The sequence below is a fragment of the Marmota monax genome, unplaced genomic scaffold, assembly GCF_021218885.2.
Source record: "Marmota monax isolate L192 unplaced genomic scaffold, Marmota_monax_Labrador192_F-V1.1 WCK01_AAM20220418_F8-fsc00148, whole genome shotgun sequence".
NCBI classification, from domain to species: domain Eukaryota; kingdom Metazoa; phylum Chordata; class Mammalia; order Rodentia; family Sciuridae; genus Marmota; species Marmota monax.
This window is the reverse complement of record NW_026693034.1, coordinates 4,153,173-4,168,256: the sequence shown is the minus strand read 5'-3', so window position 1 is coordinate 4,168,256 and position 15,084 is coordinate 4,153,173. Positions and strand designations below refer to the sequence as shown.

The 15,084-nt window shown below is 52.9% G+C and overlaps 1 protein-coding gene across 3 annotated transcripts in view; it reads left to right on the top strand.

The window, feature by feature from the left end:
* The window catches only part of Mmd2 (monocyte to macrophage differentiation associated 2), a 50,136-nt gene that overhangs the window by 14,479 nt on the left and 20,573 nt on the right, over positions 1 to 15,084 (top strand). For all 3 annotated transcript variants that reach the window (XM_058582457.1, XM_058582458.1, XM_058582456.1), the window contains exon 2: positions 13,374 to 13,455. In XM_058582457.1, the coding sequence (XP_058438440.1) occupies positions 13,374 to 13,455 (82 nt within the window). The remainder of the gene's footprint in view (positions 1 to 13,373; positions 13,456 to 15,084) is intronic.

Here is a 15,084-nt window from a genome sequence, read left to right as displayed (position 1 = left end):
ATTGCTGGTGTTTTGCCATATTTGCTCTATCTCTTTGTTTTTTCTCTGTGTTTGACGACAACCCAGATGATATTTCTTAGGCACACATCTCTTGCGGGGAAGGACAATTTCTCTCATGTGCACTATGCGACTGTCACTCTTGATGACTCCAGCCACAAGTCCTACTGCTACTGAGTGCTTGGCATGTGGCTAGTGTGACTGGGGAACTTCCATTTTAAATTTTGTTTATTTTTGTTTATTTGTTTTGAGACAGGATCTAGCTCTGTTACCCAGAATGAATTCAAAGCTCATGAGCTCAGATGAACCTCCTGTCTCAGCCTTCCAAATTGCTGGGACTATAACTAATTTATTTTTAATGAATTTATATGTCATTAGCCCTTGAGACCGGTGGCTCCCATATTAGTGCAGCTGCACTCCATGAGCTTGATTAGATCCAGGATTGACGTTTCTGGCAGGAATGGGAAGAACCTTCATAGATCACGGAGTATGTTTCTTACTGGGAAGCGCAAGACATCTGGTCAACCTGCTTCTGGTGATGCTGGATTGATCAGTGAGTCCTGCAAGATAACCCTGGGGTGATGCTCTGAAGTCTTTGAGTATCCCGTTGCCAGGCAACCTCTCCTCCTGTGGTCTCAGTGGCCATCGGTTATCATTGCCTGAATCAGTTGTTTCAGTGGGGGGGGGGGCGGTTTTGTGATTTTTCAAGATCATCTCTTAGGGAAGAAGGACCCTCTGCACGTGTATACACACACACACAAAGTATTCCAGAGTGGTTGGCTTCAAGGTAAAGCCAAGATATAATTTCTTTCCAAGAAAGGCCTCAGAGGAGGAAAAAATCTATTAGTCTGTCTTTGAAGCATGGTTATTCTTAGATGTGTGGATAGTGTTTCGGCTCTGTGAAGCCTCTGGGACGGTGTGCACAATGTATGTGTGCAAGAGTGTGTGTGTATATGTGTGTGTGTGCGCGCGCATATGCACACGCATTTTGCCCTGGAGCTCTGTGGGTCTCTGGGGGAATCTGTTTCTCCAAGCAGGCAGCTGAATTACTCAGGAACATATCTGCTCACAGGGGACTAGATATTGGCTTCAGCACATACCACAACCTTCTGCTTTGGGATCTTCATTGTGCCAATCTTCCCCGGATGGCATGTCGGCCTCTTGGCCATTGGCAGGGTTGGGCTGTGGTGCGGCATGCATGTCCGAGGCCTCCAGCACATTCTACTCCTCCTTTCCCTGGACAGAGTAGCAGCACCAAGTGGAGCATCCAGTGATCTGTTGCTGGGCCTGCCCTGTGGCTCTCCAGGGTGAAGGGTGGCTCCTGGGCATGCCATAGTCCCAGCAGAAGGAGGTCTCTCCAGATGCCCCATCTCTGGACTGAAGATCCCCCGGGAGAAGAGGAAGCGATTTGCTCATTCTCTCCAGAGTTTTTCCCAGCAGATCCAGTTTGGGATCATCTTAGCAGCGTGTCCTGGGCACTACCATTGTGAAGAGGATGGTCATTCCCTGAACTCATGGGCAATGCCGCTGGGTTGCAATCCCTCGTGGTATCAGGGAAGGGAGAACTGCAGAGACCTAGATCTGGCAGGGAGGGATCTCAGAGTCTGTTTGCCCTCAGCTCACTGGATTTATGAGGGAGAAGACAGAGAGGGCAGCGGCCTGGTCCCTTCTGGAAACAGCAGGAGGGGAGCAGACACCAAGAGCCCCAGGCAGTGTTGGCAGGGTGATGGTGGGCAACAGTGCTACAACTCATGTGTTTTGGTGACCAGAGTCTAAGAATGGCAGCTCCCAGAATCCCCTGCATCCTGATACCCTTGGTTTGGAGTCTGCCCTGCTGGCCCCCTTGCTGATCTTCCTTCTCATCTGAAAAATGGCTCACCAAGCCCTGCTCTGCAAGCTTCAGGGGCTTTGGAGGGGAGCTCATGAGCTGCCATGGTCTCCACCCAATGCCTGCCCCAGGGAGAGGTGGGCGAGCAGAGCAGACACCACCCTGCCTGCAGCGGGCAGCGTGAGTGAGCTTGTGCACTGAAGTGCTGTACATGCAAGCCCCTCTGTCCTCACCCACCTCTCCCTTACCCTGACATAAAGGCCCCCAGGTGCTCCATTTAATCTCCACAACTACCCAGATGGTGGGTGCCATGTTCACTATTTGCCAGTTAGACGTGGACTCCACCTTCCTGTGTGGGCCTTGTTGTTCTCATCTGCCAGATGGGAACACCGTATCGTCCTGGCGTTGGGGACAGGTGAAGGGAATGCCTGTGATGTGGCCTTGGGGAGCTCAGCATTTGGCTCTTTGTTGTCCTTTCTGCCAAGCTGGTTACTGTCCTCTGGTCAACCCTTCCCTGAGTGTCCCTGGGAAGAGGGGACTGCAGAGGTGAGGGGCTCGTCCACATGGCACACAGTGGGCCTCTGTGGGTGCTGGATTGATCAGTGGACCCTGGCATCTCCCTGCAGGAAGACGAGGGGCTGGGAGTCTGGTGACCCGCCCCACTGGTGGCTCCCTGAGTGGCCCTGGCCAGACTCGTCCTCCTGGGTCTCTCTAAGGTGTGCTGGTCTTGGCTCTCAGATGCAGCCTCAATGTCAGGCCCACCTCCCCACTCTACGATGGGCTGCATGGGGACGATGGTGACCCTGTCATGGGGCAGAGGGGTGGGCAAGAGCAGAGTCATGCCAGGACCCATGTGGACAGCACATACGCTGGCCCTGACTTCAGACGCTGGATGCTGCCCACATCCCACCCCACCCTTCTGGCCCTGCCCAGAAAACAGCCCAGAAGCCACAGGCAGCCCCGGGGCCCATGGTCTCTACAGCAGAAGCAACTCCTCCTGCCGTGTCCAGCCCTCAAGCTCAGGGTCTGCCATGGTACAGTGGTGCCCAGACTCTGTCACATACCCCATTGGAAATGACTGCTGTCATTTGTCCTTAAAGGAGAGTGGGGGGAGAAAATCAAGAACTAGTATAAAGTGCCTAGAGCTTGGTGAGCACCAGGAGATAAGACTGAAGCCTCGGACCTGTCTTCAAGCCACTCTCTTTTTTCGGCTCACTCTCACAGGTAGCTTGTGAAGTTTCCAGAAGGATCTCAAGCTCAGAGAGGCTAAGTGCTGTTCCCTGGGTCACACAGCCAGGACTGGACTGCAGGGCTAGTAGTGCTGGCTGTCAGCTCCTCATCCAGAGCTTTCCTCAAGCCCAGAGTGCAGCGCCACCCAAGCCCCCCACCGCCCTTTGCCTCTTGCGCCAGGGGACAGTGTAGGGCCTCGGTCTCTCTGTGGAGAGGGAGGAAGGAGTTGGGCCAGGCAGGCCTCCTGAAGTGGGGTCCTAGATTTCTGAGGGGTCATCCTGGGCGGTGTGGAGTCCGAGACGGGACAGAAAACATAAGGAAACTACAAATCCCTCCCACAGGTGGATTTACAAAGTATCCTTTTGGCTGAAGATTTATGGACTTTAAAAGTGACACTAGGACTGGGTGGGGGCCGTCCAGATGTGGGGCGCTGGCCTTGCGATCCAATCCCACGACGGACCCACCAACATAAAACTAAGAGTAACAACGGCACCGCCCATCTGGGACCGGCCCATCAGGGATTGGCTGCTGGTGACGTCATCGGACTAGCTGGGCCGTGATTGGTGGACGAGAACTCCAGGTCAGGGGTGAGCAGGGCTCCCGGGCCAGGGCGGGTGTCCGTGGTCCCCAACCCTAGGGAGAGACAGGGGAGTGAAAGAGGCCCGGTTTCTGTGGGGTGAGCCCTCATCCTAGCCCCACTCAGAGCCGCCAGCATTCCATGGCTCCTCGCCCATCATCTTCCCGGAGGCGGGGAGGCTGGGCATGGGACTCCAGCCCCCCCCCCCTTTTTTTTGGTACCAAGGATTGAACCCAGGGTGCTTAACCACTGAGCTACATCCCCAACCCTCTTTTATGTTTTATTTAGTGACAGGGTCTGGCTAAGTTGCTTAGCGCCTAGTCTAGCTTTGAACTCGTGATCCTCCTACCTCAGCTTCCCGAGCCGCTGAGATTACAGGTGTGCGCCACCGCGGGACTTGCTTTTCGTTATGGAGGCACCTGCATGCTTGCAGAGAGGAGGAGATTTCTCAGAGAGCCACAGAGCCCGTGGCAGAGCTGAGGGCTGGTCCCAGGCTTGGCTGGTCAGTGCCATCAGGTATGGGGCCCTTCACATGGATGGCACCGCTGTCTCTGGCTGGTCTGGCCCTGCGCTCTGTCCTGCTGAGAATGCCAGAGTCCCTCGACCTGGCACATGTTCCCCTCAACCATCTTAAACCTCTTGCTCAGTTTCCCCTTCCTGTTCCCTGCCCCCCATCCCCTGCTCCCGCCCTGCCCCACCCCCAGGGTTTGATCTCTTGGCCATTCCCCACGTGGCACCAGCCCAAGGGCTCTTTCCCAAAGACCTAGCCAGGATGCTTGGGCCTTTCAGGAGGAGCCTTGAATTCATGAATGGACACAAAGAAGCAACCGGGGGGCCCTGCTGGAGAGGTGGGGGGAGGCTTCCCAGGGCCGCTTGGCCCTGGGCTGTCCTTGGCCTCTGTGGGACAGACAGACAGATGCCCCTTTGTCTAGGAGCCTGGGCAAACCTCTTTAGTGCATTGTCCAAAGAATTCAGGGTCGCTGCCGACAGGCACCGGCCCAGCTCGGGAGGGGCGTCCTTAGCAGCTTGCCCTTCTTTCTGGGCCTCCTTTATGGGGTGTGCAGACCCCCACCAGGGACAGGCCAGCAGAAGGAGGAATTGCAGAAACTGGGCTCTGAGGTTGGGCCTGGCTCTTGCCAGACTGCAGAGGAGGGAGCTGTAGCGGGCTGAGCCCAGCAACCAGGCCCTGAAATTCTTCCTGCCCCTCATCCCCATCATCCTTGCCCAGGGAGGGAGCACCCTCTTCTGGTTTTTAATCATCAGACTCATGTTGCTTTTGAAAGAGATACAAATAGGACCAAAGTGGGCATGCATTCGCCCTGGGCTGCATGCGGGTCTCTGTATGCAGAGATTTGTTCTGGATGCATCTAGTATGCCTTGGTGTGGCTGTTCCCCTTTATTCCCATTCTCCTGTGGACAGGTGTCTGGGTAATTGCCAGGTCTCTCTGGCCAGCACCTTCCCTCCTCAATTCTGATGCAGAAGAGAACCTCTGGTCTTGAATGTTGATTTCAAACCTAGATTTCAATACTTAAGACATTTCTGTTTTGTTTCAACCTCCTCCTCCTCCTCCTCCTCCTCCTCCTCCTCCTCCTGCAGTGCTATGGATTGAACCCAGGGCCTCACAAGTGCTAAAATATTTCTGTTCCATTAGATTTTTAAAACAATCACTTAAGGGCTGGGGGTGTAGCTCAGTGCCTAGCACTGCGGAAGGCCCTGTGGATCCCAGTGTTGAGAAAAGACTAAGAAAGAAAAAGAACGTTAAAGTAGCAAATGAACATTTTAACTGGCCAGTAACACAGGAGTATCAAGGAAATGGTATTTATCACTGCTCCTCCCCTCTCACCTCCCTATAGCTCAGATAAGGTCCAGTTTGCCTCCCTTTGTATTTTCTTTTTCTTTCCAGGTTGGCAAATTAACCTTGGCCCATAAAGATTGTGTGACTTTGTGGACCTGCTTAGATGAAACTGTCTCAGTTGGTGCCCCAAAAGATTCTTTTTTGGGGAGGCGGGTACCGGGGATTGAACCCAGGGGGCACTTAACCACTGAGCCACAACCCCAACCCTTTTTTATATTTTTTCAATTTTGAGACAGGGCCTCACTAAGTTGCTGAGGCTGGCTTTGAACTTGCAATCCTCCTGCGTCAGCCTCCAGAACTGCTGGGGTTACAGGTGTGCACCACCATGCCTCACAGCCCTGAAGAGTCTGTTTTCCTAACTGGGACTGTTCCTAACTCATTATCTCCCATCTGTGAAGGATTTAATAAACTCTCTGAGATGATGGATTGTTTGTTTATTTACCAGGAGTTACCTGTTGCTCACCTGGCCCTGGTTGGTACTGGGAAGATAAAGATGAATCAGGACCAGTTTTGCAACCGAGGGGCCCATGCAGACCCCAGAAACACACAGACCCAAGGCTGCATCACAGGTGCTGTGTGAGGTCACATGGGAAGCTGTGGGATCTCTCTATGAGTTCTCCAGAGAGAGGAAGGGCAATCCCAGGCAGGAAACAGCTTGTGCTTTGGCCTAGGAGGTAGGAGAAGGCAGTTGACAAGGACAGGGTGTGAGAGTGGGAGTCAAGAAAGACTTTTCAGATTAGGGGCCTTTTGATCTGGGCTCTGAAGGACAAATAGGAGTTCTCCAACCAGAAAAGAGTGAAAGGGACTTTCAAGCCTAGGAAATGATGTGTCGAAGGCCCAGAGGCATGACAGTTGCGGGCCACAGGACAGCTTTCCTAGGGTGAGGGTAATCGCAGGGTCAAGTCAAGGATGGGAAAGAAAAGAAGCAATTCTCTGCAGAACACAGGGCCTTTAAACCCATCTGGCATTTCTGCTTTTTTTGGGAGGACGGGGTACCAGGGATTGAACTCAGGGGCACTGACCACTGAGCCACATCCCAGCCCTATTTTGTATCTTATTTAGAGACAGGGCCTCACTGAGTTGCTTAGGGCCTCGCTTTTGCTGAGTTTGGCTTTGAACTCACGATCCTCCTGCCTCAGCCTCCTGAGCTCACACTGCATTTGATGCAGACTTTCTAAGGTGGAGGAACTGTGTTAGTCAGCTTTGTGTCACTGTGATACAAGATACTAGGCAAGGACAGCTTAGGGGAGGAAAAGTTTATTTTGGCTCGTGGTTTCAGAGATTTAGTCTGTGGTTGAGGCCATTGCTCTGTGCAGAGGTGAGGCAGAACATCGTGGCAGAAGGGTGTGATGGGGGGAAGCCTCTCACCTCATGGTGGCCAGCTGGGAAGCAGAGGGATGGGGTGGGGGTCACAGGAAAGATGGACCCTTCCTGGACACACCCCCAGTGACCCACCTCCTCCAGCCACGTCCCACCTATCACCCCACCAGTCCATTCAAAGTAGGATGGAACAATTAGGTTACAGCTCTCATAATGTGATCATCTCACCTCTGAATATTCTGCATGAACACAGGAGCTTTGGGGACACCTCACATCCAAACAATGGCATGGCCTACCAGGTTCAGTGTCTGGCATGTTCTAGATCATTCACAGCTGTGATGTAGAAGCCGGAAAAAGGCTCTGCCTCTTCCCTTCCTTAGCCTCAGGGCCCCAACCATCTTCCTTCTAGGAGCTATGGACAGCTGTATTATACTATAGTGTGAAGGACTGATGCGGACTCTCCCATCAGCAGCACAGATGGCGTGGAAAGGACCAGTGGATGCATTAGAGAAGGTGAACCTGGAGTCTCAAGATACCTTCTCTGAGTCCCCAGATAAAGTGAGGATGGTGTCAGCCTGATTGGGCTGAGCCAGGGCGGCTGCGCCCAGCCTGCCTCAGGTCAGTGTGGACGTTGCTAACTCCCCACAGTTTTCATTCCAGCTGCTAGACTCAGGACCTCTGGTGACACCCAGGAGAGCTGGCTTGTGGGCAGGAGCCTGCTTTCCACCTCTGCTGGGCCGGGCGCTGGCATGGTGGCCTTGGGACTCATGAGTCCCTTGCCATGTGGTCCCCCTCTGCAGGGCGCTCCCTCCAGTCCCGGGGTTCTTGACCTTGGCTGTGCATTGAAATCACCTGGAAGTTGTGAAACATACCAGCCTCACCCCTCTGTTCCGATTGGGCTGGGACCTGGGCATTGGGATTCTTAAGATCTGGCCTAGTGACGGAGTTGGGTGGCCACATTCGCTCTGGTCCGCTTGCCCAACCTGCTGGGGGTGTCTCGTGTAGCCTCGAATTTCCTCTGCTTAAGGGAGAACGGGAAGAAAAATTCAATGAATATCCATGCGCCATAGACTTAGATTCACCAGCTGCTGACATTTCACAACGTCTTGCCCTGTTTGTGGCTCTTCTCTGCAGATGCCTTGACATTTCCTCCCTAAACCTATCAGCATACGTTCTCCTACAGAAGCTCAACACACTGCTCCCAGAATCTTCCACATCAGAGTCAATACTGTGATCTAACAAGCCGTCTCCCATCAACTTCCCCCAGGGCCATTAAGAGAATTCTTTTGGGGGGACAGGATACTGAGAACCCAGAGGTGCTTTACCATTGAGCCACATCCCCAGCCCTTTTTATATTTTTATTTTGAGACAGGGTCTCACTAAGTTGCTCAGGGCCTTGCTAAGTTGCTGAGGCTGGCCTCAAACTTGGGATCCTCCTGCCTCAGCCTCCTGAGCTACTGGGATCACAGTCTCGAGGTTGCCTCTTGGTCAACTCTGTTCTGAAACACAAAGATTCTTGGCCAGGTGCAGTGGTGCATGCCTGCTGATTCTGGGTATTTCATATAAATGAAATTATACAATAAGTGATCTGTTGTGTCTGGCTTCTTTCACTTAGTGTCTTGTTTTTGAGGTTCATCGGAGCTGTAGCATCTCTCAGTGCCTCACCCTTCTCTATGACTCAGTAATATTCCACTGTATGAGAAGATCACATTTTGTTTCTCCACCCAGCCATTTCCCAGGTGATACATATAAACTGGTCTCGCTATGTTGTCCAGGCTGGTCCTGAACTCCTGGGCTAGAGCGATCCTCCTGCCTCGGCCTCCTGAGTAGCTGGGACTGTACCTGGCATCCAGGTGATTCTTACAGGGCAACCAAGATTGAGTACCTAACCTTTCCCAACCTCCCTTCATATTGGTACTGTATGCTTTATACCAGTGCTGTGGATTAAGTGAGACCCCCTGCCAACCAATGTGAAGTACCTGGGTGCGTTAGGCTTCGGTAAGAAAAAGGTGCTGGGCTCTTGGGGGAACTCTCTCGGGGGGAGGTAAAAGGAGAATTTGTTTGGGCACCTGCCATGTCTGGTCCCATGTGAGTCTTGAGCCATATATTCTCCTGTGGGTCCTGCAGGCTAGGGAGTATTATCCCCTTTCAGTCACCAGGAATCAGCAGCCCAGAGATGTTAAGTAATTTCCACTAGCTGGCACAGCAGCTAAGTGACCATGCAGAGGGCTTCCTCCTTGCTGTGCCTCGCTCCAAAGCCCTGGCCCCTCCAGTTCAGGATTGAGCATAGTGTGCTCAACTCCTGCCAGCTTCGGGTCTGGATCCTGGCTCAGTTTGGGAGCCCTCCAAGTGGTTGTGGCCACATGATCATCAAAGCTACAAAGGTTGGCCACAGAATGGAGATTCTGTTCTCCAGAGAGGAGGGGGAAAAAACCCAGTGTCCTTCTTTAGTTTAACCAGCAACATGCTGCTAGAAGTATTGGCCTCTTTCAAGAGAAACTTTCTGGAGGTCTTGAGGTTGCCTCTTGGCCAACTCTGTTCTGAAACATCTCAATTATGATTTCATCTGTTAAAACATGAAGCTGTTGAAGGTGGCGCACACCTGTGATCCCAGTCGCTTGGGAGGCTGAGGCAGGAGGATCTCGAGTTCAAAGCCAGCCTCAACAAAAGTAAAGCACTAAGCAACTCAGTGAGACCCTGTCTCTAAATAAAATGCAAAATAGGGCTGGGGATGGGGCTCAGTGGTGGAGTGCCCCTGAGTTCAATTCCTGGTACAAAAAAAAAAAAAAAAAATGAGTCCCCTTGTCCCTCTGGGGATGAATAAATTCTGGTACATCCATACCACGGAATACTGCTCAGTCCTGCAAAGGAAGGAGGGTTGCGGGCGTAGCCCAGAGGTGAAATGTGTACATAACATGGCCAGGGACTCAATCCCTGGCACCCATAAAATAAAATAATTAAATAAGATAAAAGTAGATAAAATGAAGGCGCATACAACATTGAGGATGATTCCCAAATGCTAAATGAGAGAAGCCAGGCTCAGAGGCCTGTATGTGGAAACAGAATGGAAGATATGGACCAATTGCTCAGAAAAGTGAGATTCTCTTCAGGAGACTCCGTTTGCCTTTAGTGTAAATAAGTCTGTCTTAAATTCATGTTAGTAGAAAATAAGCAAGTCCTGTTTGGCATCCAGAACACAGTTCCTTTTCACTTAAAAATGTACAGTGATGCTTTCCTATAATCCCAGTGGCTCAGGAGGCTGAAGCAGGAGGATTGTGAGTTCAAAGCCAGCCTCAGCAACTTAATGAGGCCCTAAACAAATTAGCGAAACCCTGTCTCTAAATAAAATATGAAAAAGGGCTGGGGATGTGGCTCAGTGGTTAAGCACCCCTGGGTTTAATCCCTGGTACCAAAATAAATTAATAAATAAAAATGGAAAATGCACTTGGACTTGATATCATAAGATCCCTTCAAACATTTTTAAAGGCTCTATAGCTGTGGGATGACTCTGTTTATGTGACATTCTGGAAAAGGCAAAAATTAGAAAGAGATGGAATAGCCATCGCTGGGGCTGAGGCTGGAGAGGTGTTGGGGACCAAGGATCTGGGGACGTGGGGATCTGAAGGGGCTGTTATTTATCTCAACAGTGGTGATGTTTCTGTGATCCAAACTCATAAAACTATAGCAGAAAAAGAAAACCTTATGCATGCAAACTATCATGTAAACTTAAAAAAAATAAAATCTCTATCTTCTTAAAGTGGGACTTATGAAGAAACTGGTCCCCGAGGGGTTAAAGGCAACGTCCCCGGGTCTTTGGGGTGGTGGGAACTGTTTTTTGGGCGCTTGCCCGGCCTGGCCCCCGTCTCCTGGCCTCTCATCCCCTCCCTCGCTGGCCTTCAATAGCTGCAGCGTAAGTAACAGACAAGGGGAGTTTTGTGGAGCCCAGAAATAAATAAATAACGGCTTGTCCCAGGTCACCACGGCAACCATGACATCACCCTTGAACCCTCGTGGCTGGTGCTATGGGTGGCTCAGGGTGTTTGTTTGAGTGCAGGGGAGGAGAGGTGGCCAGGCCATACCTGGAGCAGGTGCAGACGCAGCGCCCACCTGTGGTCCCTTCGCAATTGGCTGCTGCGGTCCCTGGCCCGGTGGCGGCGGTATAGATTGGCAATTGGCACCATCTCCTTGGGGGCTTTTGGGCAGAGCCCATCGCCATGCCTACAGTATGTTCCTGGGACAGTGTCTTCCGGCTGCAGTGACAGAGGAGCACGCACTTGGTTCCAGGGACAGAAATCCAGGATCACGGCATGAGCAGGCTGGGGGTCTGACGGTCCCTCTGTGGCTCTGGTGGCGGCTGGCACCCAGGATGCTCCTGGGTTTGCAGAAGGCTCACTCCTGTCTCTGCCCATGGGACCTTGTGGCTGCCTCTCCCTGGGTTCACACCACAGCATGGTTTTTGTTGAGAAGCTGGTATTGGCTGCTGCTGACGTCCTGGGCCACCTGGACAGAAGGTGGCTGCTGGGCCTGCTGTTCTGGATCTGCAGGGAGGCTCTGTTTTGGGGGCTCCCCTCTGCAGGGTTCCTGCCGTTCCCTCTGAGATCCTAGGCCTCGTTTTCAGTCTCCTCCTGCCAAAGTGCTCAGAGCAGGGATGTGGAGCAGTGGGGTTGGGCAGCCTCAGCCCAGAAGCCTTGGGACCAGTGACTGGGGTCTTAGCTTTCTTGTGTCTGATGGGCTCGGCCTGACACTGACCACGGAGTCACATGACTGTGGAGCCAGGGCCTGACGCAGGCAGGGTCAGTGATCAGAACAGGAGGGTGGGGGAGCTGACTTGGACCCCTGACCTGATCCAGGTGCTGGGGGGCCAGTATAGGGAAACCAGACCCTGGGGACCCCAGGGGAGGTCAGGGTCAGTGCCTGGCAGAGCGTCTTCCAGCCTTTGCTCCTGCCCCGGCCACACTAGTATATGCACAGCCTGCATACAGAAGGGGCTCTATGAATGTCCCATGAACTATGTTAACATAAAGCTGGCACACAGAAGGCACTCAATAAATGCTCCAGGGATTTTTACTTCACCATTCCATTTATTGGAAAGTGCTAAATAAATGCCCCATAAACTGGACCACATGATATCAGCATACAGAAGGTGTTCAATAAATGCTCATTGAACCAAGTTGCTTGGAGCTCTGGGCTCTGAACCATACACTCATTTCTGTCTTTTGTGTGTGTGTGTGTGGGGGGGGGGGTCTACATAGTCATAATGGAGATCTTGGGGGAGAGTGTTTTGGTGCATTGAGTGGTGGCTGATCCCTCTGGTGAAGTTCAAGGTGAACTGGTTACTTACCTGATCTGAGCCCATGCGCTCCAGGAACTGAATGCTGCTCACACGCTGCTCCTGTCCCCTGTCCTGAGAGCCAGGTACCACCAGCTCTCACTTGTGTGACATCCCAGGCTTGACCCAGTGCCCCCACACAGCCATGTCATGGTGAAGCCAGGTTTGGAAGTCAGCTAGGACAGATAGAGTCCCAAGTCACCTGCTGACCTCGCTTTCTCACCTCTTTGCACGGCAGTCTCCCCACCCATAAATCCAATAATAATTCCACGTGGTGCTCCCATGAGGACCAGAGGTGGTGACACTTTAAAGTTTCCAATCACCAAAACATCATGAATGTTTATTTTTAAAATGAAGTCACCTAGCAATTCTGCAGGTAGATCCTAACTCAGCAAAAACAAATACACATTCACCCAAAGATGTGCACAAAAGTGTTCATGAACACAATTATCCCTTGTTGTCCTAAACTCAAAGTCCACCTGCAACAGTTTGAATAAATCATGTATGGTATATTTAACCAGTGGAATACTATGCAGCCACGAAAACAACCAATTGCTGTATCTAATAACATGGATGGATATCACAAAAATCATTGGAACAAAATAAGCCAGAAATAAAAGAGTGTGTGCAATATATATCCATTAATAGCAAGTTCAAGAGCAGGAAAAACTGATCTATAATCAGTCAAATGTCAAAAGGTGATTTCTTTGAGGAAAGGTGCACACTGGGGAGGGGCAGAAGGGGATTTGGCTATGTCCCGGGTGGTGTTACGTGGGTGTGTGTATGTAAAGATTCATGGAGCTCTACCCCTGGGGAGCCAAACTGTAAGTTATACTTTAAAAAATTAGAAGCCAGATGCAGTGGTGCACACCTGTAATCCCAGCGGCTTGGGAGCAAGCCCAGAGCTGTGGCTAACACCCCGCTGGGTTCAATCCCCAGGGGAGGGAGGGAGGAAGGAAGGAAGGGAGAGAGGAAGGGAGGGAGGCCAATAGAATATGGCATCCTGCAGCTGACAGCCCCTGACGCTGGTTCAGCTGGGGGTTTCCCTCATGATGGGCGAGTCGGGCTATAACTGCACGTTTGACTTCCGAGGGGTTTTACTGGGACGCAGCCCCATCTGAACTGGAGGGAGGAGGGCCGAGGGAGGAGAGGCGCCTTTCCCCTCCCCTAGGGGTGAGGTCCTCAGGGCCCCTGGCTTCCGCAGCTGAGCTCCCTGGAATCCTGCCTCTGTTCCAGGTTCATGAACCACCGGGTCCCCGCCCACAAGCGGTACCAGCCCACGGAGTACGAACATGCCGCCAACTGTGCCACCCACGCTGTGAGTCTGCCCTCGGGGGCCGAGGGCTGCGAGGGGGACCCTTCTGGGTGGCGCCGGGGAGACAGGTGACTTTGCACATGCCGTTCCCACTGCCGGGAACACCTGCCACTCCGCCCCGGAGCCCTTCTCCTCCTCTGTGGCCTTGTCGAAATGCTCCCCCGAAGTCCCTCCCGGCTGCCCCGCTGCTGGGGAGCCCTGAGTGGTAGGCCCTGCTGCCCTGCAGTGCCCACTGCTCGGCCATTCTGCAAGCTGTTCCTGGTTCCCTGGAGGTGCCAGACTGCCCTTGTCCTGACCTGAGTGTAGTTTGAGTCCTTGAGGTGGCTCCTTGGCGTTTTAGGTAGCTGCCAGTGAACCCGCGAGCTGAATTGCATTGCTTCTCAGCCCTGCCCCCGCCTCTTGGCTCCGCCCACTCATTTAGGTCCGCCCACTCCTTGGTCCCACCCACACGGCCCCGCCCTCCACGTGTCCCCGCCCACTCATCTTAGTCCCGCCCCTCTTGTTCCCGCCCACTCACCTTGGCCCCGCCCAATTCTCTTGGCCCCACCCCTCTTGGGCCCCGCTCCCACCTCTTAGCCCCAGAACTGAGGGGTTCATCCGGCTGGCACTGAGATGGTGAGTGCCCGGCGCCACACGGATGCCCCATCCTGCGCGTGCTGCTCTTAGTCAACCCCCTCAGAACAGGAGCTCTCGGTTTTACAGAGGAGGAAACTGAGTCTGGGGCCAGAGGACTTGCCCCAAGTCCCAAGAGCAAACCTCCAGCGAGGGGAGACCTGTCTCTGAACCCCAGCTCCATCATTGAGCGACTGGAGCCTCCGTTTCCTCGTCTGCAGAATGGGTGTCATGAGTCGTTCCCAAGGGTGGCTTGAGGGTCCCCGGAGTCACTATATATCCTCCTGGCAAATGCAAGTGCCCATGCGGGGATGGGGGGGAAGGGGTGCTGAGCGGGGGTGGTGGGCGGGGCCTGAGGCTGAGGAGGAGCCTGCGTTTTGTTCTGCTCTGGGCCCTGAAGCTGCAGACAGTCATGGCTGTGCCCAGCAGGCTCTGGAGATGGAGCAGCACCCGTCCCAGCCCTCTGTTTTTAAAAAATGTTTTAAATGTATTTGTAGCTGTTGGTGGGCTTTATTTTATTCACTTATTGATATGCGGTGCTGAGAGTCGAACCCAGTGCCTCACACATGCTGGGTAAGCGCTCTACCACTGAGACACCACCTGGCCCTCTGTTAACTGAGCACTTACTGTACACCCTCTTAGCCAGCCCCTGGGAGCCCCTGGGGAGGGCAGGATGCCCGCAGTGAGCTTTGAGTCCTTCTTTGCTTGAGGGTAGATCAGCGCTCACAGGAAGGAAGGAATGAGTGACTGGGTGCAGTCGAGGGCCTGGAGGTGGTCACAAGGAGGATGACAGCCTCATGCAGAAGCACGAGATGCTGGCGGTTCACTTTTTAAGGTGACATAGAAGATTAAGAAAAATGATTTTTGAACATCTATAACTCTGACCCCTTCGTCCCCGCTCCTGTCTCACCTGACAAGAAGCCAGCCACCCAAGGAGGGGAGGGAACAGCATGTGCAAAGGCTCTGAGGCAGGAAAACTGTCACCCTGGACTGGCTGACAGTAAGGTCAGAGCATGTGAT